The sequence below is a fragment of the Sylvia atricapilla genome, chromosome Z (genome assembly GCF_009819655.1).
Source record: "Sylvia atricapilla isolate bSylAtr1 chromosome Z, bSylAtr1.pri, whole genome shotgun sequence".
NCBI classification, from domain to species: domain Eukaryota; kingdom Metazoa; phylum Chordata; class Aves; order Passeriformes; family Sylviidae; genus Sylvia; species Sylvia atricapilla.
Genome location: NC_089174.1, coordinates 85,342,910 through 85,369,702, shown reverse-complemented (window position 1 = coordinate 85,369,702; position 26,793 = coordinate 85,342,910). Strand labels below are relative to the sequence as shown.

The 26,793-nt window shown below is 41.6% G+C and overlaps 2 protein-coding genes across 5 annotated transcripts in view; one reads left to right on the top strand and one right to left on the bottom strand.

Moving 5' to 3' along the window:
* SMARCA2 (SWI/SNF related, matrix associated, actin dependent regulator of chromatin, subfamily a, member 2) overlaps positions 1 to 6,380 on the bottom strand; it is a 118,383-nt gene extending 112,003 nt beyond the window's left edge. Inside the window, exon 1 of one of the 4 annotated variants that reach the window (XM_066338635.1) lies at positions 6,221 to 6,380. The gene's annotated coding sequence lies outside the window, so the exon portion shown is untranslated. Of the gene's footprint in view, positions 1 to 4,748; positions 4,767 to 6,220 lie in introns of those variants that run through there. The other 3 variants (XM_066338632.1, XM_066338636.1, XM_066338633.1) reach the window with 3 other exon arrangements.
* Positions 6,109 to 24,922, top strand: LOC136374293 (uncharacterized). The gene is made up of 5 exons (XM_066339592.1): positions 6,109 to 6,270; positions 6,769 to 7,202; positions 13,628 to 13,745; positions 19,175 to 19,251; positions 24,754 to 24,922. Exons 1-5 carry the CDS (start codon positions 6,109 to 6,111, stop codon positions 24,818 to 24,820), a joined length of 858 nt encoding a protein of 285 aa, XP_066195689.1. The 3' UTR covers positions 24,821 to 24,922.
* Positions 24,923 to 26,793: the final 1,871 nt, after the last annotated feature.

Genomic DNA, 26,793 nt, shown 5'->3' with positions numbered 1-26,793 from the left:
AGATCTATGTACATCAACATCAACAATCCTCTTTTGTGAGCAGCCCGAAATGAACTACTGGCAACTGAATTAGTTGTGGTGAATCACATGGCTCTTCCTGTGGTCTCAGAGAATTTCTCCACCTCTGCTGGACACGACCAGAGTTAAGACAGGGAAATAAAAAAGGCATCTATTGTATGTCAGACTAACTTTAGACAGATCCAAATACAAAGAAGAGCCACAAAACCAAGAGCTGAAGATTGAGAGAGACCTAGGATCTCTGCTCAACTATTTCTACATCAAACAGCTTAGGACAGTAAATATCTGCACTGTAAGCAATCTGAAATTACAGTCTCTAAGCATAAATGTTTCTCCACTATCATCTTATATCCATCTAGAAAGTTTTGTAGATATAACTAATTCACATGGACTAATTCATATGGCCTTCATCAGTTCAATGTTTCTATAACACACATTTTGGTAAAAATCTGCTACAAACCCAAAGGTAACAAAGGCAGGGATTTTTTTCGCATGAGGAAGTATTAGCAGATCCCAAACGAAAACACAGCAGGTAAAAAACCATTTGCATTACTTTGGAATTCAGGACCAGCTGTACAACCAAAAAGATCCAGGGATTACAGACTGCTTTGACAGGGCACACACCGAGTCTAAGAACAGATGGAGCAGTAAGTATTTATAATTCTAGCTAGTTCCCTTCACCATCCAATATAACTTTGCCTTTCCTCTCAACCTAAATTGAACCTCAGCCAGGATGTTTTGGCCAGATATCCTGCCTTGGATATGTAGTAGAAAGTAAGGGAACTATACCACTTAGAGCTGATGAAATATGGACCCACATAACAGCCACGCAGATACTGAAAAGCTGACTGTAACTTTGTCTTCACAGAGAAATAGTTAACAATCTACTTCTCCCCAGACATTTCCAACTGCAGTCATGATTCACAGGCTGCTTTGAAAAGATAAACTGTAAACTTGTAATACACTATAGGCTGAAGGAGTTATCTTTATTATACTACCATACAAAACATGGAATTATGCTCTCAGTAATTTGTATTACTTCCATAATCTGCTAACTATAATCAAATTAATATGATCAAAGCAGAAGAGCTGATTAGTAATGACAGCAGCTCATCATCACTAAATAACTTATCATACCTACAAGCAAATCAGTGTTTTGAATTGTACAACTTCAGAGGACACTCTGCATTACCTTTTGTCATGACTTACCTACAGTAATTTGATTAAATAGCAATCCATCAATAAACAGGTTTAGATGAAACAGGAAAAAAACAGTGAGAAGACTCAAATCTTCAACTAACATATACCAGAGTTATTAGTTCACGTAAGAGAAGCCAAACCCACGAACAGCTGAGATTCTACCTTTGCATACTCATGTATGCAATGTCAGTGTAACCTGAAAACCTTCTGCAAGGGAATCTGTAGTTTAAAATACAAACCGCAGAACCAGAAACGCTGAACCTTAATTACTTATCCAGGCACCTAGGCCAGAAGAAAAAACACCTCTGCAACACTGTTTCAGGGGCATGCCTAGCTCTCTACTAGAAACTGTTGCAGGCATCCCCGCAGAGCAGAGATCCCAAAATGGGTGGAATGCTTACACCAGAACCTTCATTGTGGAGTCATGTAGCATAAGAGATAGTTTACTTTAGGATAACAGTCAATATTCCTCATCATGAAATATTCTCGTAGGAATTCTTACTCCTACTGCATAGATGTTTCAGCTTTACACAAAGTTCTACTTTTCCCAACTGCTCTAGCTTGCAGCCTACCCTCTCAGGAAAAACTAACATCAGCATCAAAAAACGACTTGCTAACAGCTGGGAGTTGAAAGTACTCCAGACTGTCAAAAGGCATAATCACAAATTAGAGTGCACACAAGTTAGGCTAAGCTATGCTGCCAGACTTTACCGTGAAGACACGACAGCACAGACATATGATCCTTTTTGATAACTTTGCTGCAGAAGACAGTAGCCTTCAGGAAAAGAGAAGAGCAGACAGCTGCAGTCAAAAGTTTAATTGCCATCAGACAACTCCAAGATCAATCCCACGTTTGCTACATACATAGATTCCACCGTAAATTTCGGGCACAGGAAACTGACACGGCACTGCTAAGTGGTAAGTTTTCATATTGTGAGTTTTACTACAGGTATTAATCACAGTTATTGAATATTGTCTTGTCATTGGTTTCTAAACAAAAACCGTTAGATATGCAAGCAGAAGAAAGGTATGCGCCATATTACTGACAGGCCTTGGCTTTACTTAAACAGGGAAGAAGAGGATGAAGAAGGGAGAAGACTGTTTTAAATTACATTTAAAAGTTACTTGTAACTTTTACAAAAAGTTACTTCTTGTAAGGTATCAACGAAACTATATATAAAAACAGTCTATTTTCTGTAAAAACAAACTTATTCTTAACATTTTCTCCAATGCCCAGCCTCTAAATTATTCACCTGGGTGCTCAAAGCGATAAATAGGAAATATTCTCTGCCAGCTGGAGACAAACAGGAAAATGTTTGCACCTAACAAGTAATGAGGTTACATGTGTAGAGAAACGAAGAAAACAATTTTCAGTGTTAGTCTTCTTATTCCTCTGTATTTACAAACTATCAAAGCTGTGTTTAAGAAAGCTTTAACTCCTTCCCTTATTTGTCCTTCTTTATTTTCTGTTGAAAATGACATGAGCTTTTCTCTAATGCAAATTATATTGCAAGCAATCTTTATGCCATAATGTAGTGTTTACTATTCCGCTAGAAAATTAAGAAAAACCCCCAACCTAATCCAATAAAGTCCAAAAGTGATGGAGGTCCAGGAAACACCTATTTACACACGGAGAACTTTGACTGCAGCAGGGAACACACAGAAATGTAATGGACATTTCAATGAGTACTTTGCAAAAATGTTCTAAATCATACAAAGAATGTGAAGTTTCCTTCTGAAAAGGATCACTTGTAGCTCACAGCAATATTAGGTTCATGTCCTCATTAGGATGACAAAAACAGTAGCGTAGTAGCATCGACATGTTTTAAGTTGCCACTGCGCACATTCTGACTTTAAATTCTAAACTCCAACAAAAATTGAGAAAAATATATGCAGAGATAGTAATTTCAAACACACCTTTGTCACGAATATATGTAATGTAAGTATGCCAGCTGAAGGACTCTTTCTGTTGCCAATTTTCAAGCCTCAGGTGTCGGTGAAAGCACTTTTCACACTTGGCAAGAAACCTTCACAGACTACTTCAGAAATGAACAAAAGAAAAGATCTAAACTGCTTTGAACACATACTTTTGGCACACGTTCGATGCAACACCACAGAAATACCAGTCTTACAGCTAAGACATAACTCATGAGAGAAATAATGTTTTTCATGAAGATTTACCCTCACCTCTCGCAAGTCCATATACGCTGTATGATCCACTCTAAATTTTAAAAGCTCACTGTCCATACAGTCTTTTTGCTTTGTACTACTGAGACGCACACATATATATATAAATATATATATACATAAAAACCTGCCTTGAGGCAAGCCTATCCTTCTGGTACACTATTTTTTTTTTTCCTTAGAATCACAAAAGGACAAAAGAAACAAAGTCAGAGACAATAATAGGGCAATTAGGTTCCCGAAGAGAAAGTGTGCCCATATTTGCACAACAATAGTAACTTGCACAGAGCAGACTGCCCCACCCCTAACAAGTAATACTGGTATACTACCAACTGGTACACTACCAAAGGAATTAAATTCTACTACGGCGTTTATCGTTTGGGTCTTAGGAGGCTGTGGTTAAAACCACTTAACACTTCAGAAAGTTAAAGCAAAACAAGAGAGAATGCAAGCGGAACAACGCCAAGTGACACAGACCCCAGATCAATTCACTGAAAGCATGCAGAATACTAAGAGTGGTAAAACACCCGACCAAACAAAATAACCGAAAAATCAGCAACAATTTTTTATCGTCAATTCTTCAGCTGGTTATTTACTTGCATATTCAAACTGCCACAAATATACATAAAAATACATCCAAAAAAGAACAGCGTTAACGTAAAGTTCGGTAACTCTGCCTGCCAAACATTAGAAGCAGATACCAAGAGAAAACAAATACGGTATGATGCATGGAACCTGCAGACACTTTAACATTCCCTTTACTTGACCATTAACGCACGCTCAGGGGAAAAAACAAAACAAAACAAAACAAAACAGCAACCCAAGCCAATCTCCAAACTGTAACTTCAGACAGAGTTCAGGAGAACCGCAACTTTTCCAGCCGTGCGCAGTTTGCAGCTCCACCATTATAAATTCAAGAGGGGAGGAGACAACGTAAGAAACTCCATTTCTGCACGCACCGCGGGCGCAGCGAAGCGCCGGGCCGAGGACCCGGGAGCGCCGGGGGGCGGCGGGGCACGGGCGGCCGCTCCCTGCCGCCCGCCCGCCTCCGTCCGCGGCCGCCCCGCCGCCGTGCCGCGGGCGCTCGGGCCCTGCAGGACGGGCGGCGCGCAGGCCTCGGCGCCGGGCCGCCCTCCGCCTCCCCCGCCGAGGCGCCGGGGTTGGGCGCGCACAACCCAGCAGGGCCCTGTTTTCCCCTCCCCGGCCTTTCTGGAAAGTTTTCTCCCCGGCCGACAGGCTGTAAAACGTCCCCGCCTGGGAAATGCGGCCCCGCTGCCGCCTGCCCCCGCCCCTCCGTGAAGCAGCGGGTGCGCTGCTGACGGCGCTGCCCGCGCACGGCCCCGTACCTCGGCCGCGGGCGGCCGGGCGAGCAGCCGGGTCATGCCTCAGGACTGGGCTGGGCCCGTCTCCCCGCCTCCCCTTCCCTCCGCCACCATGTCACACCGACCAAACATGTCTGTGCGCCTGTGTGCGGCGGCGGTGACTTCCTGATCCGCCGCCGCTTGCACAGGGCGGAGGGACGGGAAAGGCCACCCACCCCTCCTCTCCTCTTCCCCCGCCGCCGCCTCCCGCCCCGGCCCCGCAGCGGCCCGGGGACGGGCTCCGCTGCCCTCCGGCCCCGGCCGGCAGCTGCCTGCAGCAGCGCTCTGCCGCCCACCCCCGCCTCCGGCTGGGCACAGAACTTTTCCAGGTGCCAAACGCCGCCGTCCCCTCTCTCGACACGGGGGCAGGCGAGCCGCAGCTACCTGAGCATCCGCGCGCGTGTGCATCCTCGCTCCCGCCCGGCCGGGTTAAAAAAAAATAAATTTCCGCGCACACCGGAAATAAAACGCTTTTTTGCTTGGCAGGCGATTCCAAAATTGTAAGCGCATGTTTTGTGCTACTCTGCTAGGAGGTGGGGAGGAGGAGGGGGGCGAATTTCTGCAGGGAAAACGGGAGGGGTACGACGACATGCAAGCTATTTTGGGAAGTAAACCGCGACACCTTTACAGCAGGAGCGACTGCACAGTTAAAAACAAGAGACCGAAAAGCAACAGGAGCCGCAGCCCCGTTGGGCTAAAGTCCCAGCCCCCGCTTCTTCCCCCCCTCCCCGGTGTGTGCGATGTTTGTGACAGGCAGGCAGCGAGATGATCCGGATCATGGCCTCCCTGGCTCTGCCGGGGAATGCCGCTACTCTCCTCGCACAGGCGAGACCGCTCCCCCGTGCACCATGTTCCTCCCTCCCCATGCCTCCCCACTTCCCCTTGCTCGGCTGGGTCTGCGCCAGCGTGTGCCACGGCGGAGAAAGAGCCCCGCCGCACCGCGCTCCGCTGCCTCCGGACAGCCCGAACTTCACCCCGCGACCCCCGGCAGCTGCGGCGGAGCCGCCCACGGCCCGTCCGTGTGGGCTGTCGCTCGCCAAGGATCTATTTCTCCCGTAGCCGCTTCTCCGCCTGCAGCCCGTGACACGCTCGCTGGGCGGCAAGACCGAGAGTGCCGCTGACTCACGAGTCAGCCACCGGCGACTCCGTGGGGGTTCTGTCGCTGCCACTCCGGAGATCCGCATCGTGATTATTCCAGAATAATACCGGATCAAAACTTTCTTCTCTCCACCCACCGGGGGATATAAATATTCGGGAGGGCCGGGCGCCGGGGAAGGTGGGGAGAGGAAGCAGGTGGCACGGCGGCGGCGGGGACCGGCGGGGCCGTGCGCGGGGAAGGGGAGCGATGCGGGGAGGGAAGGTGGGCACGGTGCGAGCCGGCACAGCCGCTGACAATAAAGGACCGTGCCGGGCACGGGGAGCTGGCGGGGTGGGACCGAGTTGCAAGTTGTATTTACCTTCCGCCCGGGCGGAGCGCCGTGCTGACTGTCGCTCCTCTCCCCCGTCAGTGAGTCACCCGAGTCCAGAACCGGAGCGAGGGACTAGATTACGAACATGACTTCATTGATGACAGCCATTCCCTCCTATTCCTAAACTCCTGCCCCTCCTCCGGCCCCCCCCTTCGCGGACGCCACTGCTCAGGCAGCGGCGCTGCCATTGGTCCGCCGGGCAGGGTGTGCCCGCCCCCTTGCGTAGAAGGAGCGGTTCTATTGGCCCGGAGCGGCTGTCGCTCACGCAGGAGGCCGGGGGGGCGGAGGTGTGCAGGCGCGCGCGGGGCGGGGTGCGCCGCGCTCCGCTCTGGCGGCGGCCGTGCGGCGGCGGGCGGCCTGCGCTCCTCGGTGCCGCCTGCGCTCCTCGGTGCCGCCTGCGCTCCTCGGTGCCGCCTGCGCTCCTCGCCTGCCGCCGCCGCGCTCCTCCCAGCTCGCCTCTGCGGCGGGCAGAGAGGGGCAGGACCTCCTTCCCTGCGAAGGCGTCAGCAGGGCGCGGGCGGCACTCGCGGGGTTAGTTTGGGGAAGAGGTGGAGAAGGTGCTGGAAGTGCGCCGTGCCTCTGCCCCGCTGGAGGGGCCGGGGAGGAGCCAGCCTGACGGGCTGGGATCAGCTGTGTCTGGCTGTTGGAGCGAGAGCGTGTGTGTGTGGGCGCCCGGGGCGGGTGTCTCCCTCCCTTTAAAGAAAAACAAAACCAAACGTGTGTGGGGGGAACTTAGACCCCGTCCCGTCTCTCCGGTGCGGAGGGCAGGCTGCCGAGAGCATTGCGGCGGAGCCGGCCTGGCGGGCGGGTTCGGGCCTCAGGCTGCCCGCGGCCCCTCGCCCTGCAGGGCCGAGGCTGCGGCGGAGAGAACGAACCCGGCTGAAGAACCGCGGTGGAGCTCTTGTTTCTGCGGGCTTCGGAGGGGAAATAGAGCAGTTATGTTTGTTCCGTCTTGCTTGCTTCGGTTCGAGTAGGGTTTTTTTTAAAGTTGGTTTGGAAGTACGCTTTCCAGTTTGGTATGCTGGTGCTGGGGTTTGAGTGCTTGTTGTTCTTTGCTGTTTGGTTGGGTTTTTTTTGTTTTTTTTTTTTTTTAATGCTTTAGGTGGCTTACCTGGTTTGCAGGGGCTGCAGACCTGTCATGTTTTTTGTACAAGCTATACCTGTTCGTGTAACAGGCTACTAAGTACTTCATTAAAATAATGGGCCCGCCTGTCTGAGGGTTTGTTGTTTTTTTTCTTGAACGCGGGTTGTAGAGAGAAAGAAAAAACTACACCTAGATTACCGTACTTGGTGTTACAAGCAGTTACGTTTTTTAAGGTCATGTCACATGGGCAGTATTTGCCTTTCTGAAAGTAAAATTTGGCTTTGTACTGTGGAGTAAGAGTGTTCTTAGGAACCTAAGTAAAATCAGTAGCTACTACAGAGGCTCAAGTGGCCGAGTTTACGTGAAGTTCCTCTGCTGTGGTCAGGTGGAGAAGTTAAAGACCTCAAGCAGTACTGAGAGCAGCAAATGCATCTTGTGGTCTTAAAATGACAGGTATTGTTTACATGGTGTTTATCTTAGAGCTCTCTTTATTGTTCAAATCACCAATTTGTCATGCTGGCAATACAATGTTAATTACTACTGTTTCTGTAGTTTTCCAGCTTAACCGTTAGCTTAATCTTATTTTTTATGTAAATGACCAAAATGCCAAAAGATAAATATGTAAGAATCAATGCTAACTGGACAACACTAAGTATCAATAAAGTAAAAAAGTTTAAAAGGCTATATTCTCATTTCGCCATTGTCCGTGAAAAGTACTTACTTGGGAACAAAATGAAAGAAATTAAATCATTCAAATCTTAATATACAAAATAACTTATGTCGTTATGTAAATCTTTTCATCCACTTGTAATTTACAGCTTTGTTTTTACCGTTGTCTTAAGCTGCATACTGGTGTCTAAGAGATAAAAGAATGTAGTTAACACTCTTGGAAAATTATGCTAATGGAAATTAAAGGGGTAAAGAGATCTTTTTTTATTATCTTTTTTTTTTCTTAATACTGAAACTCTCATTAGGCAGTCATTTGCATTTGTGGTTTGTTTTTCCTCCTCCATTCCCTAGCGTAAATCTGAAGACTGTTTGCCTTTTCTCTCTGCAGAAGAGAAAACAAACATTAAATAATGGAGGAGAAGCTTTCTTTCAAGACAGCTCAACTGTTTGCTGGATCCAGCAACACTCAAGCCATTCTAAACGAGGTCAAGCCATTATTTTTATTAGAAAGCATACACTGAAGAAAAAGAAATAAAAGCTAAATCTTTTAGGCAAAAGAAGAAAGTCTCTTGACTCTGGAATAGATGCAACTATATTTAGTGAATGATTACATTTATTTGGGAAGATTGCAGCAGCTGATTTCATTTTGTGAGTGTGTGAACATGCCTGTTTCTGGTGTCAGTCTGAAGGCTTTTTCTTTTTGTGTTTTGATGAAGTACCATGGAATCTCATTGTAATCTATACTGAGGGGATGGGAGACATAGTGATGTTTTTTTCAAGGAAGGCATGCAATGAATGCCTGATATGAAAATCTTAATTGGAAGGGTCAGTAAGGCTTCCCTATATGAGACTCAAGTAGCTGAAGCTTTGTGCAATAATGAATGTGTAAACATGATGAGTAATCACACACTATAGGAGAAATTTGTTTTCCCCCTATTCATTTATCTAACATAGGAAAAAGAAGAAAAGATGAGGGCCCTTAACTTCAATTAATGTTTTGGATGTGGCTATTAATGGTAAAATAGCATGTAAAATTTTCAAACTAGATAAGGTACCGCTATAAAAAGAGCTATGTCTTTGACTAGCTAGGTATGTTATTGTAGAGCTAAAGCTTGTTCGTGTGAAGAATGATACCAACATAATAAGTCTGTTTAGAAACTGATGTCTCAGTGGTATTCTTGCAGGGAGACTTCTACCAAAAGGAGGTCATTGCCATCAGGGAGTTGCAGATGTTTACAGCAACCTCACCATTACCACCTTGAAACCCCTGCTGTAACAGTCAGTGGTGCTATTTCTGTGTTTCCTACGAATTGTCTGCCAGAGACAATTGCACTCACTGTAACAGAATAGCAGAAAAGATGATTTTTTTAGTATTTCAGCCAGTTCTTAGCAGAATCCAGCTGCTTTAGCCTGGATGGGCAGTGAAAAAGAGCTAAAGCTAGAACATTCCAAGTAGATGGCTTTATGCTCAGGCTTCTGCATAAAAACCAAAACAGGAGAAAAATAAATGTTCTTTCATGTGTCTGGGGAAATCATAAAGAAATGAACTTGCCGTCCACAAGTCCATGGGTTCCACTGGGTTCCCCTACAGCTCTGAGTGCTGAAGGAACCAGCAGATGTGGTTGCTAGGCCCCTCTCAGATCTTTGAGGGGTAAAGGCAGTCAGGAGAGGTGCTACAATGCTGGAGAAAAGCAAATACCACCCTGGTCTTCAAAGGGAGCAAGAAGGAGATCCCAGGGAGCTACAGCCAATCTGTCTCACCTTAATCCCTGGAAAGTTGATGAAACATTTCATCCTGGAGGCTGCCCCCACACAGAAGGATGGTGAAGAGTAGTCAGCATGCTTAACCAGCCTGATTGCCCTCTATGCTGAGACATCTACCTGGGTGGATGAGAAGGAAGAGCGGTGGATATTTACCTGGAGCAAGGGTTTTGACATTGTCTCTAGTGTTGTTCTTGCAGGAAAACTCGGGAAATGTTGGATGAATGGACAGTGGGGTGCCAGTTGTCACAGCAACCTCACTGTCCAGTCATCCAGCTCATATTTCCTGAGCTTGAACTGCAGATCTCCGAGGTTTGTAATCAGTGAAACAGGGTCACTTTGCAGTAGTGGTGGTCCCCCAGGTGTTCAGTACTGGTCCAGTGTAGTTTAACTTGTTAATCAGTGACTTGGATGAAGGGGCAGATGCCTCCTCAGCAAGTTCACTGATGCTGCAAGGAGTGGTTGATGCCCCAGAGAGCTGTGCAACCCTTCCAAAGGACTTCAACAAGTTGAAGAGGGCAGAGGGGAACTGCCTGAAATTAATGTGTCCCATTTTAAGCTCCTCAGGACAAGAGAGGCATGTAGCTCCTGGAGCATGTCTGGAACATCCCAGCTATGCAGAAAGGCTCAGGGACAGAGCCTGTTCAGTCTGAAGAAGACTGAGAGAAGATCACATCTGTATGTATAAATATCTGAATATCTGTCATCATAAGGATGGAGCCAAGTTGTTCTTAGTAGTGCTGAGTAACGGGCAGAAACTGGAACATAGAAACATCCACCTGAGGATGAGGAATTCTCTAATTGAGCATTGGAGCAGGCTGCCCAGAGCAATTGTGGAGTCTCCTTTCCTGGAGTACTCAAAAGCAGTCTAGACAAAATTCTGACTGCCACTTCCTAGGGCATCCTGCCTGAGCAAGGAGGCTGGTGACGTCCAGTGGTCTTCTGACCTATCTGTTAAAGGGGAGCAATACCTCTCCTGAAGTAGGTGAATCCTGGAAGGGAGGTTACTCTTTAGCCATCAGTTGTTGTGCAGCATGTAATACCACTGTGCCAACTGTATCTTCATTGTATGTAGAGTGTAGCTCAACCTGAAGTCAACTGGAGCTGGTTCAAGCTTCTTCTCTTGTGGAAAAGTTAATTTGATTTGACTCTTTGATTTAAACGTAAAACTTATGTTCAAATACAACTTCTATGAATGTGCCTGGTACTCATGCCCCTTTCTCCTTAGCCTTTTTTTCCTGGAGACATGCTCATCTATCTGTATTCCCAGATTTAAAAGATAGAGCCTGTTTTAAAGTAGCATCATTTGCTCTAAACTCTCAAGGTGTTTTTATGAGTGTGGTGTTGAAAAGACAATATTCAAGTGATATCTTTTCAAGGCTAAATAGAGTGTAATAACAATCGTCAGTCAAAGAAGCCCTTCTGAATACATTCCTGAATAAAGCTGCTGTGTGAGGAAGGTGAGCTGGCTTGCACAGATAATGCATTACTGTTCCTATTATGTAGTCTCTAAAGTTCTAGAGTTTGGTTTGATACAGTATTTTACAGGAGAGGAGAAGCATACTGTGTTACCTCTTTCTCCTTTTGTTCTTTTTAGGCTGCTATTGTACTTCCCAAGAAAATAGTCCCAGTTTTGTGTGTATGCTTTCACAAGAATAACATCTACACTTGATTTTTTTATTTTATCTTAATGGTTTCTGAGTCTCTGCAATTTCTCAACATCTATTTCAGTTCCAATCCTCTCTTCTACAGTGCTCACCAAATCCCTCAACTACAGATTTTGTAAACATACTCATCAGTGAAGCAATTTAAAAAGACTGTTGAAGATAACCATGCCCAGAATGGATTTCTCTGGTACTCTGACGTGTCTCCAGTTATTAAACATTCATTCCAGGGTGTTGACCTGATGTTGTTCTGGCATCCTGTTATCTTACGTGTGTCTGTAGTAAGGTGATTTGTTTTCTAGTTCTGGCTCTTCCTGGCTTGTTGCACAGCCTACTGGAAACAGTCAAATATCTTTTGTTCAGTGGAGCAAACCCAGTATTATGAACTGAAGCTTGATTTCTTGGAGAATCCATTTTGCTGTTCTTCCTGTAGTTAATAGTGCTCCTGTGGCAAATGTGAATTTACCCATCTTTAAACATTCTTTGAGTTTGCTGCTTAAGTAAAAGACAAAAGTAAAATCTATCATTATTAATCTGTTCTGGTGTCCATTTTTAGAGTCATGTTTTACAGGGCAGTGTCAGAATTCATAAAGAAAGCTACCACTGTAGAACTTTGGATGTACTAGATTGAGAAAAATAATTTTTTTTGCTGTATGATTACAAAGACTCTGGTGATTCAGTTTAGTCCAAGAGAAAAACAAGTATGGAGGACAATGGGTTTTTTCTTCAAATAAAACTCAAGTCAAGCCACAATTCAAAGAATGGCATATACTACATACGTATAATATATGCTCTAATTTGGAATATGCTGTTAGGTTAGAAAGGAGATCTGTTTAGGCAGTGAATATTGTGGGCCTTTGAAAAACATGACTTGCCCTGAAAATTCTGCATAAATCACAGCCACGCACCAGGAAAATCTTGTGACTGTTTGATTAGTAGAATTTCCCATAACTTCTTTTTTTCTCCTCCACTTTTCTTTCCTCCAATAAAATTTGAGTTGTGTCCCTCTCTTTTTCTCACAAATACTTATCTTTTCACTTTTCTGCTTCCTTTTTTTACCGAAGTTTTTTAATTTACTTTATGTTTTCCTCCAAATTTTTTTTCCTTCATCAGTACTGTTTATGTCAGCATTATACAGAGTGACTACAAGGAATTACACTAATAAAAATACTCACTTTTATAAGCTACTGCTCACTGTTTAAACAATGTTTGAGAACCAATTATGACTACTTCATCATTTTCAGCTTCAGACTTTGGTTTTGACCAGATGATAGCATGTTTAAGACAGTGGAATCTAAGTAAAGCTGAATTTGGTGAAAGTTTTCTAACTGCTTTTAACATTTTATCCTCCCAAAATATGTGGGTTTTGTCATACTTGACTTCATCATATGAAAGGGGATATTCTTGTCCTGACAACCAGGAAAAAAAATTTAAATGGCACAGACAGAAAAAGAAACCTTTAATTCTCATTCTCTGAAGAGAAAATGTAGAGATTTTTCTGTTTGTTTTCACTATGTTTTTCTGGGTCCTCTTTTCATGTGTGCTTGGTTTTCAGATTACAAGATTGTGAAGGCACAGGTTATATCAGTTGGGTTTTTTAAAATTCTTGAGCATTAGAATATGTGTGCCACTTCTCAGCCTGGCATCTGTTTTCAAATAATACAATAACTGAGTACAGTTAGAACATACTGGTAAATTTTACAAACTCAGTGCACTGCATGGAGCAGCAGAATATTTTAAGATTCTCTCCTACCTAAATGTGAAACATTTGAGACAAGTCCTGGAATGTCTCATTAGGCTTCTTATCTCAAAAATGTATTTTATCAAAAATTAACCTGACGAGTACGAAAAACAACAGTAAAATGAGGAGGTAAATGGTCTACTAAGAGAATTGTTTCAGTATTTTGTTTAATATGTTCTCAGTGTGCAAGGACAATTTTGTTGTGTACCCCAGCAGAATTTTCCCAGGTGAATGACTGCTGTCTGCTCAGTTACACAATTTGACCAGAGTACCAAAGGCAAATAGCAGATCTGGGATGAGTAAGATTTTCTAGAGGCTATCAAACACCAGGATAAGTTGGAGCCATCTCTGCTGCTACTCAGCTTGCACAGTAATGACAAGGCCTTAAGGGTGGAGCTCATTGCTAACTGCTGTAGGTAAGTAGGACTCCAGAGATATTTTTATTTTCTATTTATGCTTCTTCCTTTCTAAATCAGGTGCGTGAACATGAATTACAGCTGCTCAAGAAGGAGGGTATGCAATTTAAGACGTGGAGTTTTGTTTTCAGCTGGTCTTACCAATATGCAGACGACTTCTAATTTAGTGTTCACACTGGTAAGGATATAAGAGTTGATTGTTTCTGTTTAGCTTTGAACAACTGATCTTGAAGCCAAAATAAATCCTTCATCATGAGATGGCATACAGGACAGGCCACTCAGTAATGCTAATGCAAGGAGCAGATGTCAGCTTTCTGTAACTTGTTTACATGAGTCACTGCTTCTAGCGATCTGCTGACACAGCAATTTATATCACCCCTTTTAACCCAGAGATTCAGATAAATCTGGTTCATTTTGGCTGGTAAGGTAAATTTGGTGTGCTGGACATGAGCCAGATACGTGCACTCACAGCCCAGAAAGCTGAAGGTGTCCTGGACTGTATGCAAAGTAGTGTGGGCAGCAGGCAGAAGCCATCCCCCTTTGCTCTGCTCTGCTCTGCTGAGAGCCCACCTGCAGTGCTGCATCCAGCTCTGGGGCCCAGCACAGGACAAACATGGAGCTGTTTGAGCTGTCCAGAGGAGGCCACCAGAATAATAGAGGGATGGAGCACCTCTCCTTTTAAGAAGGACTGGGAAAATTGTGTTTATTCAGTCTGGAGAACACAAGGCTTTGAAGTGACAGTACCTGAAGGGACCCTGCAAGGAAATTGTAGAAAGACTTTTTACAAGGACAGATAGTGGATAGGATAAGGTGGAATGGCTTTCAACTGAAAGACAGTAGGTTTAGATTAGATATTAGGCAGAAATTCATTCTTGTGAGGGTGGTGAGGCATTAGAACAGGTTGTCCACAGTAACTGGTGATTTTCCGTCCTTGGAAGTGTTCAAGGCAACTGGATGGAACTTGAAACAACCTCGTGTAGTGAGAGGTGGTGCCACCCATGGCAGGAGTTGGAGGTAGGTCATTTTTAAGGCTCATTTCAACTCAGGCCATTCTGTCGCTTTGTGATACATGCCAAGCTATTGCATTTTAGCAAAGTAATGCTGATTCAGGCTGTGTTCTTGACATGCTGCAGAGAACTTCATTCTTCACAAGAAATGTGATAGGTGAAGGCAAATTTTAATCCAACAAAACAAGTGATTCCAGGAAAAAGACCGTCCAGTCATAAACAAGGTATCATAGAAGGGATCAGTAATTGTAAAAAAAAAATTGTAAATTCACACAGTCCAGGTTGGCCAGGAACATTTTTGTGTTAAGAAGATAGCTGTGTTCCTTTTAGCAATCCCAGTTCAGCCTTTTTACATGTTTCCTACTTTATTGCATATAAATTCTGCTACTTAGCTTCCAGGAGTTCTGTGTTCAGCAATTGTTGCAGCAATTTTGCCTGCTGCTTGAGAGCTAGAAGCTGTTTTCCATCTTTTCAGTGACCTGTACATGTTAAACTTAACAAAGTTACAAAGTATTGTTTTAATACATGATGTTTTAATATAGCTGTGAAATGTACTTGAGTTAACTCGAGTTAATCATGTGCTTGACAGCTCTGGGTAGGATACTGATAATGATACTTACTGTCCAGTTTGTCTTGTGCAATAAATGGAAAGTTAGCTGAGACAGCTGGGAGATAGATAGCTTCTGGCAAGGAAAGTTCTCAGAACTGCTGTAACTACATTCTGTCTTCATACCTTGGAAGTCCTTTATACTTTGAGAAACTTAGGTATAAACGTGCAAAAAAAAAAAAAAAAAAAAAAAAAAAAGTCTGTCAGTAGATGAAATTGTGAGGCTCAGCACAGGTTATTCTTCACCAGCTTTGCCAGAGACCTTTGAAAAATTACTAAACTCTTCAAGGTTCTACTAGGCTCAAACAGTGCTGCTCTAATTACACCTCTGACAGAAATGTTAGTAGTTTGAAATAAAATATATTAATAAGACACTATCCCTTGGGTAGGCTTTCTCTCCCATAAATCATAAAACATGTTCCTGGAATTGGCCTGTTAAGATTCTTAAATATTTGTGGAGATAGACCTGGCAGCTCAAAGTTTGATGGTGCTGTTCCAGTTTAACCTGTGATAGCTGAGATGTGGACACGGCACTGCTTCTTACAACAAAACCATGCAGTCACCCTGCGTGGAGTGACTTCTTTCCCTGAAGAGAAAATACAGCCTGCGGAAGAGACTTTTCATCATGGGACATTCCGTTGTCCTGGCTGGCAGAAGGCAGAATGGTCTGTGTGTTAGTAATGTATAATAACATTAGTTATTAATAATTCGTAACTGCTGAAGCAGTTAGCTACAATGCTTATCAGTCAGAGCCCTGTATCCTTTACCGTGCACTCTTTAATTCTCAGGTAGAATATAATGTATGTGTGAGACTGTTATCACAATCAAAACATCGTGTTCTAGTCCACCTTTGTTTTTTTTTTTAGGATTTTTAAAAGCCTTTATCAGTCTGAAAGCCTCTAGCTGTCTCAAATGTAGGTGTATCTAGCCTGATATTTTTAAGTTATTTTCCTAAAATAGAGAATAATCAGAATTATATTTAAATTAAAAACTGTTAGTAGGGTTGTAATTTTTTTTTGTTTTTTGTAACTAAAGCAGAATTGGGTACTACTTTTGAACAGTGTTAAAATAACCCACTTCTGATAAGAAGTTACTCAGAGGAGTTAGAAACCTGTTACACAGAACTTATTAATGGTTTTCAAATATTTCTGTTATCAACTGTCACAAAACAGAAATTGTTTTCCTTCTTTCATTTCCTCTGGAGTGTATAAAACATGTGCACTTAACCAGCCATTCTGAATTTCCAAAAATTTACAACTTTACTGAAAATACCTAAAACTCTTCTGCAAAATTAATGAGGACTTTTTCTGCTATAAAATGTGTGTAGAATGATTTGCTCAGAGCAATAACAAAATAGAGCAAAATAACTGTCAGGTGAATCCCTGCAGCAGAGAGTGGGAATCTGGCAAAAAATTGTCATGACATGTTACCTACCTAGTTGTAGAGGTTTTATAAAGCATCTTAAATGACATAAGAGTATTTGAAGAGTATTAATATTAGACAATGAGGAGAAAGATGCAACTACGTCTTAGCATACTAGTATCTGGAAGAAAGTAAATGTTTAGTACCTCAGAGTTCATTTGTTCAGGATAAAAGATGAAAATATCAAGGAAAATAAGTCACCATGCAACTGTGGATTTGTACTGGAGAGGTGTTTGTCTAAAAGGAGTTTAGTGCACTTGCTAATTTCAGTAAATGTAAAGGGGTGCATTTAAATGGGTCATCTCTAATTGGAAGTTTTGGAAAGCAGAGTGATTCCACTCCAGCCAATGAGCTAGATAAACATAGTCCTTAGTTACAAAAGGCTTGATATTAATATTCTGGGTGATGAAACTAGGTTGATGTGGTGTTATTATTATTATATTGTCCATAATGCCTATAATCTTGTAATAATTTCTTGTAATTTTTATTGGCCCATTGTATTTACTTCCTATTTAGTGGGGCAAATGGACTTTTCTGAGTCCGTCAGGAGTACAACTCTCTGCCTCACTATTACCTTCATGTGTGCTAACAGTAACATTAAGGACAATGGCTGTGCACCTTTTGCTCCTGACTGCTATCTGCCTCCTCATCAGGCCCTGTATTGTGAACAAATTATCAAGCAAAGCAGGCTGTCAGTGTGGTGTGCCTGGGTATAAGTGTACATTTAGTTCATGACATTTAGGTTCATGAGGGTGGTATTATGTTGGTGTACAGACTGGTAAGCAGCACAGATGCATAATTGTATTAAACTTTCTCAGGAGTCTTTCAAAAAATGGAGAGAACCTGCATTCTGCTGGTGAACTACTGAATGTTTGCTAAGACTGGATGCATTAAGGAGAATTAACAAGGAAGAAAACAAATTTGTGAGTGGCTAAATGCAAGCAGACTGAGAAGAGTAATAAGACAACTACCCCTCCCAGTGACCAAATAAAGTGACATTTAAAAGTTAACTGTACTAGAGTGCTGCATAAGGAAACCCCAGGGGAAAGAAACAAATATAGTTAGTTACAAAAAATAAGCTAATATAGCACTAGATGTAAGGGATATAATGACAAAATAACCCCAAAGCTAGCAATGAAGATGCAGTTGTGTTAGGAGTATGAACAGGTGTGAAACATGTGGAAATCTCTTTTAAAGTATTCATTGTCCTGCACCACTGGTAACAAACCAAGCTATTTTTTTGTAATTGGAAAATTATTAGGGGCATTATTGTTAATTAATTAACCGAAATTTGTTATCATAGTCTTGCTTGCGCTAGAGGTGGTAATAGTTCTTGCAACAGGAAAATTGTTTTGAAGTAATGATGAGAATTACATCTCTTCCCTCTTTCAGCAATTCTTCCCACATCACTCCCACTTACAGTCAGCCATTGCCCTGCCTCTTTAGGAGGACTTGGAAGAGGCTCAGCTTGCTACTTCTGCCATGGCACAGGACAACCAGGAGAAGAAAAAATCTTGGTACTTCTGTTAATCCTGTTTGCTCCTGCTGCTGCCTTGCATCCCTCCACCTCTTTCCTCAGAAGCCAAGGTTATGCAAGTAAGGAGTAAAACCGACTCTTCAGGTTGTGTCGGTTGCTGAAACAACTGATTTTTGCTGTCTTATCCCAAATAAAGCAGGCAGTCTGCTTTTCTAAGTTGCTTCCTACTTTGCCGGGGCCAAAAGCTTTTTTTTTTTCCACTTGTGAGACTCTGAACAGGCCACATTTTAGAACTAGGAAAGAGCTATGTTCAGAGCAATCTAAATAGAGATTGCACAGGCATGTCTGTTTCTGAAGCTGCTGCACAGAGAGAGGACTTTCCAGAAGAGCCCCTGAGAGCAAAGGTGTGGCACAAATCCTTGCACAGGGCAGATCCAAACTGGAGGGTTAACCCTAAATGCACCAGCTGCCTGCTAAATTCAGAAACAATCCCAAAAGTTAAATAAAGATTTTACGCTTAGAAACTGATTGGCTAGTTGGACAGACTTCTAGCTAGTCTTGTTGCCTGGGAAATTGACCAGCAAAACCTATGCTTGTCACAGCACAGAGTTTTTAAATTAAAGAGTTGGGCCATATGCATGAGTAAGGGCAATAGCAGCAAGTTGTCATTCCAGCCCAGTTATCAAAAACTTGTGGATTGTTGAAGAGTAACCCAAATACACTAGAGAGTGTGGGTTTCACTGCTACATAGCCAGCATCCATGGAGAATAACACTGTCAGGATGTGAAACTATTATTCTGGAAAATCTAGAGATGAGACTCCATTATCAGCAGTAGTATCCTTGCTTCCCATTAAACATGCAAAATTTTGGCTGCTTTGAAGAATGAAGGATCCCCCCTCCCAAAAATATTGCTCCTTCAGCATACTCATTCTTTTTCCTGTACCTGGTCCCAGTGGGTTAGAGTGGATGGGCTTTTTTAATTTCTTTTGTGGGCTTTTGTCCCTGTTTTTGTTTTGTTTTGTTGTTTATTTGGTTTTTGTAAATCTGTCTTTAGCTATACATGAAACCTCATTGCTTGCATCTGTGTTCCTAGCTGGAATACATGGTCTGCCTAAAAGGAAAATGGCTTTTTTCTTACATGAGAGAGAAGATGAGGAAGCACAAGCAAAGGTAAGAATAGTAGAAAATGGAATAAGAAACAAACTGAGATAAGACTAATTTATGGGAAAAAATTCAGACCGAGGAATGTGAAATGGAGGTTCCTGATGGTTAGTTCCTCATGGCTGCTGCAGGTTTTTCTGGTAGCTGGCATATAAATTCAGAATTAACTTCTGTGCTTTGTTTCATCTGATAGGCATACTTGGAACACTCAGTATAAGCAACTTCATACAGAAGCAATTATGATTGTAGTTGGTTAGAGGATGATCTTAGGGATAAAGAAGACTTAGTAGAGATTGTAAAAAAAGTGATATTTTTATCATGCTGCCATGGCTTTTGTACACTGTTATTTTTTGTTATGGTTAAAGGACTGTTATACCAAGTTAAGAAACAAGTGCATTAATGCTTCTGCAATTGTGGAGAGGTTGAATTGAGGGTTAAGGCAATCCACCTTCAGAGATCTCAAATTTCAGTCATTATGAAAGTGCTTTTTTTCCAGGCATAGCTTATTCATTTCAAGGATTACATTGTTGTGTAATTTTATTCAAGAAACAGCCTGGCTATTAGTAGACACTGGTGAATAGAAAAATTGTTGTTAAAAGGACTGTGATTGTGATAGTTACCACAAGCTGTGCAACAGACCATACAACCTGCACATCAGTTTAAGAACGGAGGTCTGCAGTTATATTGAAGTTTTTATTTAATGACCAGGCTTTGCCAGACGCCCTCTTGAAAATCAAAACACTGGTTTCAAGAATTCGCAAAGATGTTACTGCAGATAGGGCTTGAAATGTCATAGATAGAACCTTTCCTACTTTGTTTCTGAAAGTATACATGTATGATGTGGGTTTGTCCCTCTTTGGAAATTCTTTTTTTTTTTTTAACTTAGATAACAGCAAGTGAATTGCTGCCAAGACATTATGGAACTGTGCTGCACATAGCTACCATATTTTCTTGTCATGACAAATACTGCTTTCACTGTGTTTTTTGTACCTTGGCCTAAAGAAAGCAGCATTAAATTGCATTGGAAGCTAAACTGAGTAGACTGTATTGATACTCCTGTTCAGATCCCTTACACTGGCCTTCTTATTATGTACTCCTGCCATATGGAGTTAATACGTGATGGTAGAATTTCTAGCTAAACATGCCATGGTGGTGCATTTTCTCCTCCAGTGTTTCCTTACATATGCATTTGTGCTGTGGAGAATAATATTCTTGAGAATACTGTGGAGAATACTATTCTTTCAAGAACAGTATTCTTGAAAATGTAATTTGACCAAACACATAAATTCTTGCAAGTTAGATAATCCCCACTTTGAAAGCATAAAGACAGCATGCAATTTCCCTGGAGGAAAGAATAAATGGACAGCACAACAGAGGTCAGCTCTTGATTCAACGATCTAGGTGGCAGAGATGTTAAATCTGTGTTGGCAGAATGAATTTCCTCTTTCAGCTGAATAATTTGCATTAATTGCTTGATGGGAAAGGAGAGGGATATTTTGAAGGTATTCTGTAAAACAGCCGTGGTCAACAAGAATCTTGACAGGTAGGTTGAAATACTCATGGTTTTAAATTTGGGTTCTCTTTAGTAAAAACTCTTTAGAAAACAAGCCATCTGAGAATAGATAGTGAAAATAAATAGTGACTTATCTTACCCTTGAAACAATTTGCTGAGTAACTTCTCGAGGTGGAAGTGTTTGTAGGAGGATATACTTTGGTTTCAAATACAAGCAGGGCTTTGTAAACATCTTCAAATCACTATGCACATGGCAGCTTTGTTTGCTCCTGGAACCTAAGCTAGATGGCTTATATATTACAAGTCTCATGCAACAGGAACATTATTGTGCAATCAATATCTTCTTTTTTTGCTAAAATACTTTGCATTTTTCTTTCCAATACCACAGAAGTTCTGCTATCCATCCAATCACAGAGTTTTGCATTACAAAGCTATTTTGGTGGCATCTCCAAAAGGCACATTGTGAGTGTGCTGCAGTACTGGGCCTTGCTGGTTTGCCTTGTAGGTGGGTGCTGGCTGGGTGTCTGTGACTGTTCAGTTCCAAAAGAGCCATTTTGTGCTTGTAGGGTTAGGAGAGTTTTTGGGGTTTTTTTTGCAGTATGATTCACAATCCGCTTTCTTCAAGATCTGTCACCCACAACTACTTTCTGGCCAAATTTAAGACTGAAAAGAGGAGACCCAGTAGTGACTGAGTCACTTCTGTTGTGTGCCAACAAGTTGCTCGTTTGCTGATTAGCCACCTGCTTTAGATCTGGATTACATCCAGACCTGCTCCAGCTGGCCAGAGAATGGGAATGTCAGCTGTAGTCAAGGATACCTGCAAAGCACCGAGAGCTGCAGTAAAGCATCTTTGAAGAGAAGCACAGGGAAAGGCAAATTAAAGGGAAGGCAAGGGAAAAATAAAGGCAAGGAGCCAATTTCTGATCTCAGCATCACTGATGTCACCAATACAAATTTGGTCCACAGAGTGCTGAGGAAATGAGAATAGAAACAGGTCAGAGGGAAAGGTGACAGACTAACACAGGTGACAGCAAGGGGAAAAATTAATCATGTCTCAACTGTAATCTTAATGGCTACTCTGCTTTAACACTTGAAACATTTCTTACTCATCCAAGAGCAGAAAATTAATAAATTCTTTCTGACAGTTTTCTTGTCTTTCATAGCAACTCCAGACAGGGATTTTTACTAGTGGTGCACTCATCTACAGATCTACTCATTTGAAAAGCAGCATATCTTTAGAGATTTAATGAAGAGGAAAGGGTTTAAATCTCCTCACGTTTCAAGTGAAATCCTATGGTAACAAACATCCTTATACTTAAGATCTTTCTTTTACACATTTACAAGATTCCTTAATTTGCTGGTGAATACCAACAAGCTTCAACTATGCTTTAGAATATGTCAAAATAAAATGAAAATAAAAGTTTGCTGCAAGGATTTTTTAGTTGTTTCACTAGACTATGCATTTTAAAGGTAGTTTTTCTTCTAAAATAAGGACCAGAAAGTTGTTGGGTTTTGGGTTGGTTTTGGTGTTTTTGGTGAGGTGGTGGTGGTGGTGTTGTTTTGGTGGTTTTGGTGTGATGGGATTTTTTGTTTTATTTTGGGGGGTTTTTTGGTTGGTTTTTTGGTTGGTGGGGGGCTTTGCTTGGTTGTTTTTTTGGCGGGTTTTTTTTTGTTGTTGTTTTTTGGGTTTTTTTTTTCTATTTTTTAGGTAGATTGACCAGCAATCATAAAACTAAAGCAAATAGCCGATTCCACAAGGGTTAGTTCAGTAATATATATTGCAGTTACTGCCTTTCACTAAAGAGGAATAAGGCTTTGGAATTCTTTGCCTTCTTGAATAGCAGTATGATTTTTGGAAGTGTTTGAGAGGTCCCACTAAACTGAGGGAAAGGAAGCTATGCAGATACTTGGAGGTCTGATCTAGCAATAAGGTGTGCTATGGTTGTTTTCTGATTGTTGCATTAGGAAATGCAGGGGGTTTTGCTGATTTTTTTTTTTAACTGTGAATTTATAGGAGATTTCCTTTGACTTGAAACTGACAAACTTTGTCAAGTCTGAAAAATCACCTCTCACAAAAAAGAGGGGGGGAAAAAAGCAAAATACTCCTTCCAGTTAGTTACAGTCTTAGACATAATTAAGACAGATACTGCATATTAAAATAAAGACATACCCCTGCCCCTAGAAACAGAACTATCATCTGAGATCAACAGTTTACATTAAAAAAGATATTTGAAGTTCTCATTTCCAGATATTTCGGTTGCAGTTTGATTTCTTTTGTTGTGTATTACCCCAGCCACCCAAATTTGCAAGTGGAAGCAGTGTTACAGCCTCAGGCAAGCCCCTGTTGAACTGCTGCTCACACAGGACTGTCCTTATATTTCAGCAGCATTGGTTGCTGAATTTAACTCTTGTCATGTTTACCCATTTCCAGCATGAAACCTAAACAGAGCAGGTGTGTGATTAGCTAATTAACACAGCCAGCTGAGCCTTTTTAAGAATTAATCTAAGTAAAAAATATATTCCATTCAGATCCCAGTTTTTAACACTGCTGGATGAGGTCATTCTCTCCTCTCAGTGTGGAAGAAGCTTCAGTAGGAATAGATATCTATCAAGGGAGTCAACAGGATTGAATGTTACTCTGTAATGATAGTTAAAGCATATTATTCAGCAAATATTTATGGTTAAGGTTAAGGAAATCTGTAAGTTTTTGCAACTCGGTTCCAAAGTTGAAGAAATTTCAGAATGTGAGATGTCTTGCTGCAGTAAATTTATAAAATACCTTAATCCTATTATTTTGGAAAACATGAATGTAATTGTTCTTTGTTTTTCATTCTTGTACTTGAATTTCTTGTAGAAATAAACTTTGTTTCCCTTAGCAGCATCTGGAGCTCAGTTATGCTTCATATTTTCCTAGTAAAAGTACAACCATTAGGGGCAGAAATTGGCATTAACCTGCTAGTATAACCTTCAACATGCTATAAATGCAGCCAGTCCACTTCTTACTGGTCCACTCCCTACAGTGATCCTTCTTGGAAGAGTGATGTACTGTTTGTTGTATGCTTTACTAAGAAATGTGAGTGAAAACCAGGGTGCCATTGTAAAGGTTTCTTCCCTTCAAGCTTGATTGGCTTTTCTTTATCATGTCTTAAAAAAACAAGAGTCTGCTCCTTCGAAGTTAGCCTTCTGCATTTGGTTGGGAGAAGGAGTCACAAGATGATCATGTGCAGCACACCTCTGTGCTTCCCTCTCAGCAGTCCCTCCTCTCCTATCTGGCAGCTGCTGGATTGGAGGTGAGCCCTGTCCTGCACTGGGTTGGTCCAAACCAGATTCCACTCCAGCTGTTCCCAAATAAAAATAATCATCTTTCAAAGTTGAGGCTGCAGTAAATTGCCAACATTTGTTAACACGAAGCATACTTGTGAAGATGTGCGTTGGTGGCACATCCTTGATGGCAGGACCAGAATTCTGATTTCAAAATTGTCTGATTTCAGCCAAGTGTTTTGAGGAGGATCCTTCAGCCTCTTGTTAACATCCCTTATATGCCCCTCATTTAGAAGGTCCCCCTGATGCATGAATTGTAGCCAGAAAAAAGGAGGACATATGAAATCTTAGGAATTGACACTTTGGCATGACCAGGGTCTGTGACTGACATCATAGTGGTGGGGTCACCCTATCTCTTGCAGAGTGATTTATCACACATTAAATGTGTGTACTCATGCAGAAAAGTTCCTTGAATCATAAAAAGATCCTGAAATCCCTAATAAAAATGGTTCTCTGAATTCTGCAGTGCAGAATGATGGTGGATGAATGTGAAGTGTTTGTATAAGGAATGCATAAAAAATCGGTTTTTCTCTGAGGGTAAAAGTGTATTTGAGCTCGTAGAAAAAGTGGAATTTAGCACCATCTGAACAAGTATTTTTCTGATGGCAATGCCTGATGTTTCCTAAAAGGATGTCTAGTTGTTCATAGGATTTTCCTTTCTTTTGTTGCTTGTGCAGTCTCACAATTTCTCTAAGAATAGGAGTAAAGACATTGATACTTCAACCTCATCTTTCCAGCTCATAGAAGTGACAGAGAAGACAAGATCCTCTTTCTAAGCAAGAACATTGCATTTTCTAGCTCACAGACCACAGACAATGCATGTAAAATTGCTTGAAAAAGTTCTCATGATTTCTTGGGAAAGGTATGGAAGAGTTGCTTCATTCTCATTCTTCCTTAAATCAGGTTAATATAGAAAGCAGTCCCTATACTTGAATCAAGGCACAGTATTCTTTAAGTTGCCTGGATGCTTTACAGTCTCATGTAAAATAATTTAGAAATATGTATCAGTCTTGATATGATGTCAATAACAGTATTAGCACAAAAGAAACAATTTTAGATGTTTTTATTCTATCCTGCTTGTTCGAATTATTTAATTCTTTGACAGTTTTTCAATCCAGTCACTTAGCCATTCTTGTAACTTTCTGTAGTTCAGAGATTATATGCTACAAATATTGATAATAGTTGGAGGTTAAAAGAAGTGCCAAAATCTGTATGTTTTAATCTTCACCGTGGTTTGAAGTATGAAAACCAGAAAAGCATGCTTTAAATGGAAGCTGAAAGTCAAAGATGCATCTGAAATTTAGGAAGTGCTTGTAAAGCTTTTTGAACCCTCCAGGAACTTGATTTATGTATTAAATATTTATAGCTTAGCTATGAGTCCTTTTGTATTAGGGCTTCTTCAACTTACACCAGGTTTGGCTGCAGATGGAAGTTACTCCTTCAGAGTTTTGGTGATCTCTGAGTGTCACTGAAGTGGTATATTGCTGCTTTCCCACAATGACTTGCAAGTAGCTCTTTAATGTAAATACCTATATTGTTTCACAGTTGGTGCTAGTGGTTTGCCTATAACAGGTTCATATTCTGTCCAGAAACTGTTATTCCATTGTTTTTTCCAAAAGATGGATTTTCACTCCTGTAAAAATATAACCTGTAAAAGGCTGGCTATGTGTCATGCCATGTGCTTCTCAAAGCTTTTCAGAAAGCTTTTAGAACAAAGATGTTTTTAGAGAAAAATATTTTTCAGCTTCCAGGTATAACTACGCCTCCAGATACAATTAGAATGTGATTAGGCTGGTTTTCCCTAATTTCAGTAATTTCTTAGCATTTTTGCTCTAACATTTTCCTAGGAATTGTGGCAGAAGCGAAGAACTTAACATATCTTTCGATCATCTGTGTCATTTAGCTTTTTCTGATGCACCTGCCATTGCAAAGGAAAAGGAAGTTTTCATAGCTGGGGCACGTTTTTTTCTTTTCTTTCCTGCTTAGCTTTCTGGCTGGAAATGTAACCCAGTATGATTCCAGCAAGGATCACTGATTTGCACAAGGCTTTGGGTATTAGTGACATTGAGCATGATCTGAATGCAAGTTGCTCTGAAGAAGTCTATGAAAAAAAGACAACCAAATAATTTTATGAGACTGAGACTTCTACACCCACTGTTTCAACTACCTACAGAGGTACAGAGAAAGTATTCCTCTGTGGGTTAGTTTCTTTTCTGAAAATTAATGGACTTCAACAATCATAGGTTTAAAAATGAGGATGAAAACTAAGCAAAAATCCCCTACCAATTTCTTGACATCTGACAAGATATAAAATGAGCACTTTATGTCCAGGTAGTACACTTGGTAACATCACTACTGTTACAGTAAAGAATTTCTTCCTAATACCTAAACTAAACATGCCTTCTTTCAGTTTAAAATAATTGCCCCTTGTCCTGTCACTATCTGCTGTCGTGGTTTCACGTTCGCTGAATTTCATTTATCAACTGGGAGATAGGACTTCAGCAGAAAAAGGCAAAACAGGCACAACTTAAAAGTAAAAACAGATTTTATTAATATACACCAAAGAAAAAAAGAGAAAAAGAAAAAAAATGACACATTCAAACAGCTTCCCCCCCAACTGTTCACTTTCCCACTCACCACAGAGGGAAAACTATGATTTTCAGTCAGTTGCCACCATTTAAACATGATCCTACATCACCTTGGGAGAGGAGCCTCTC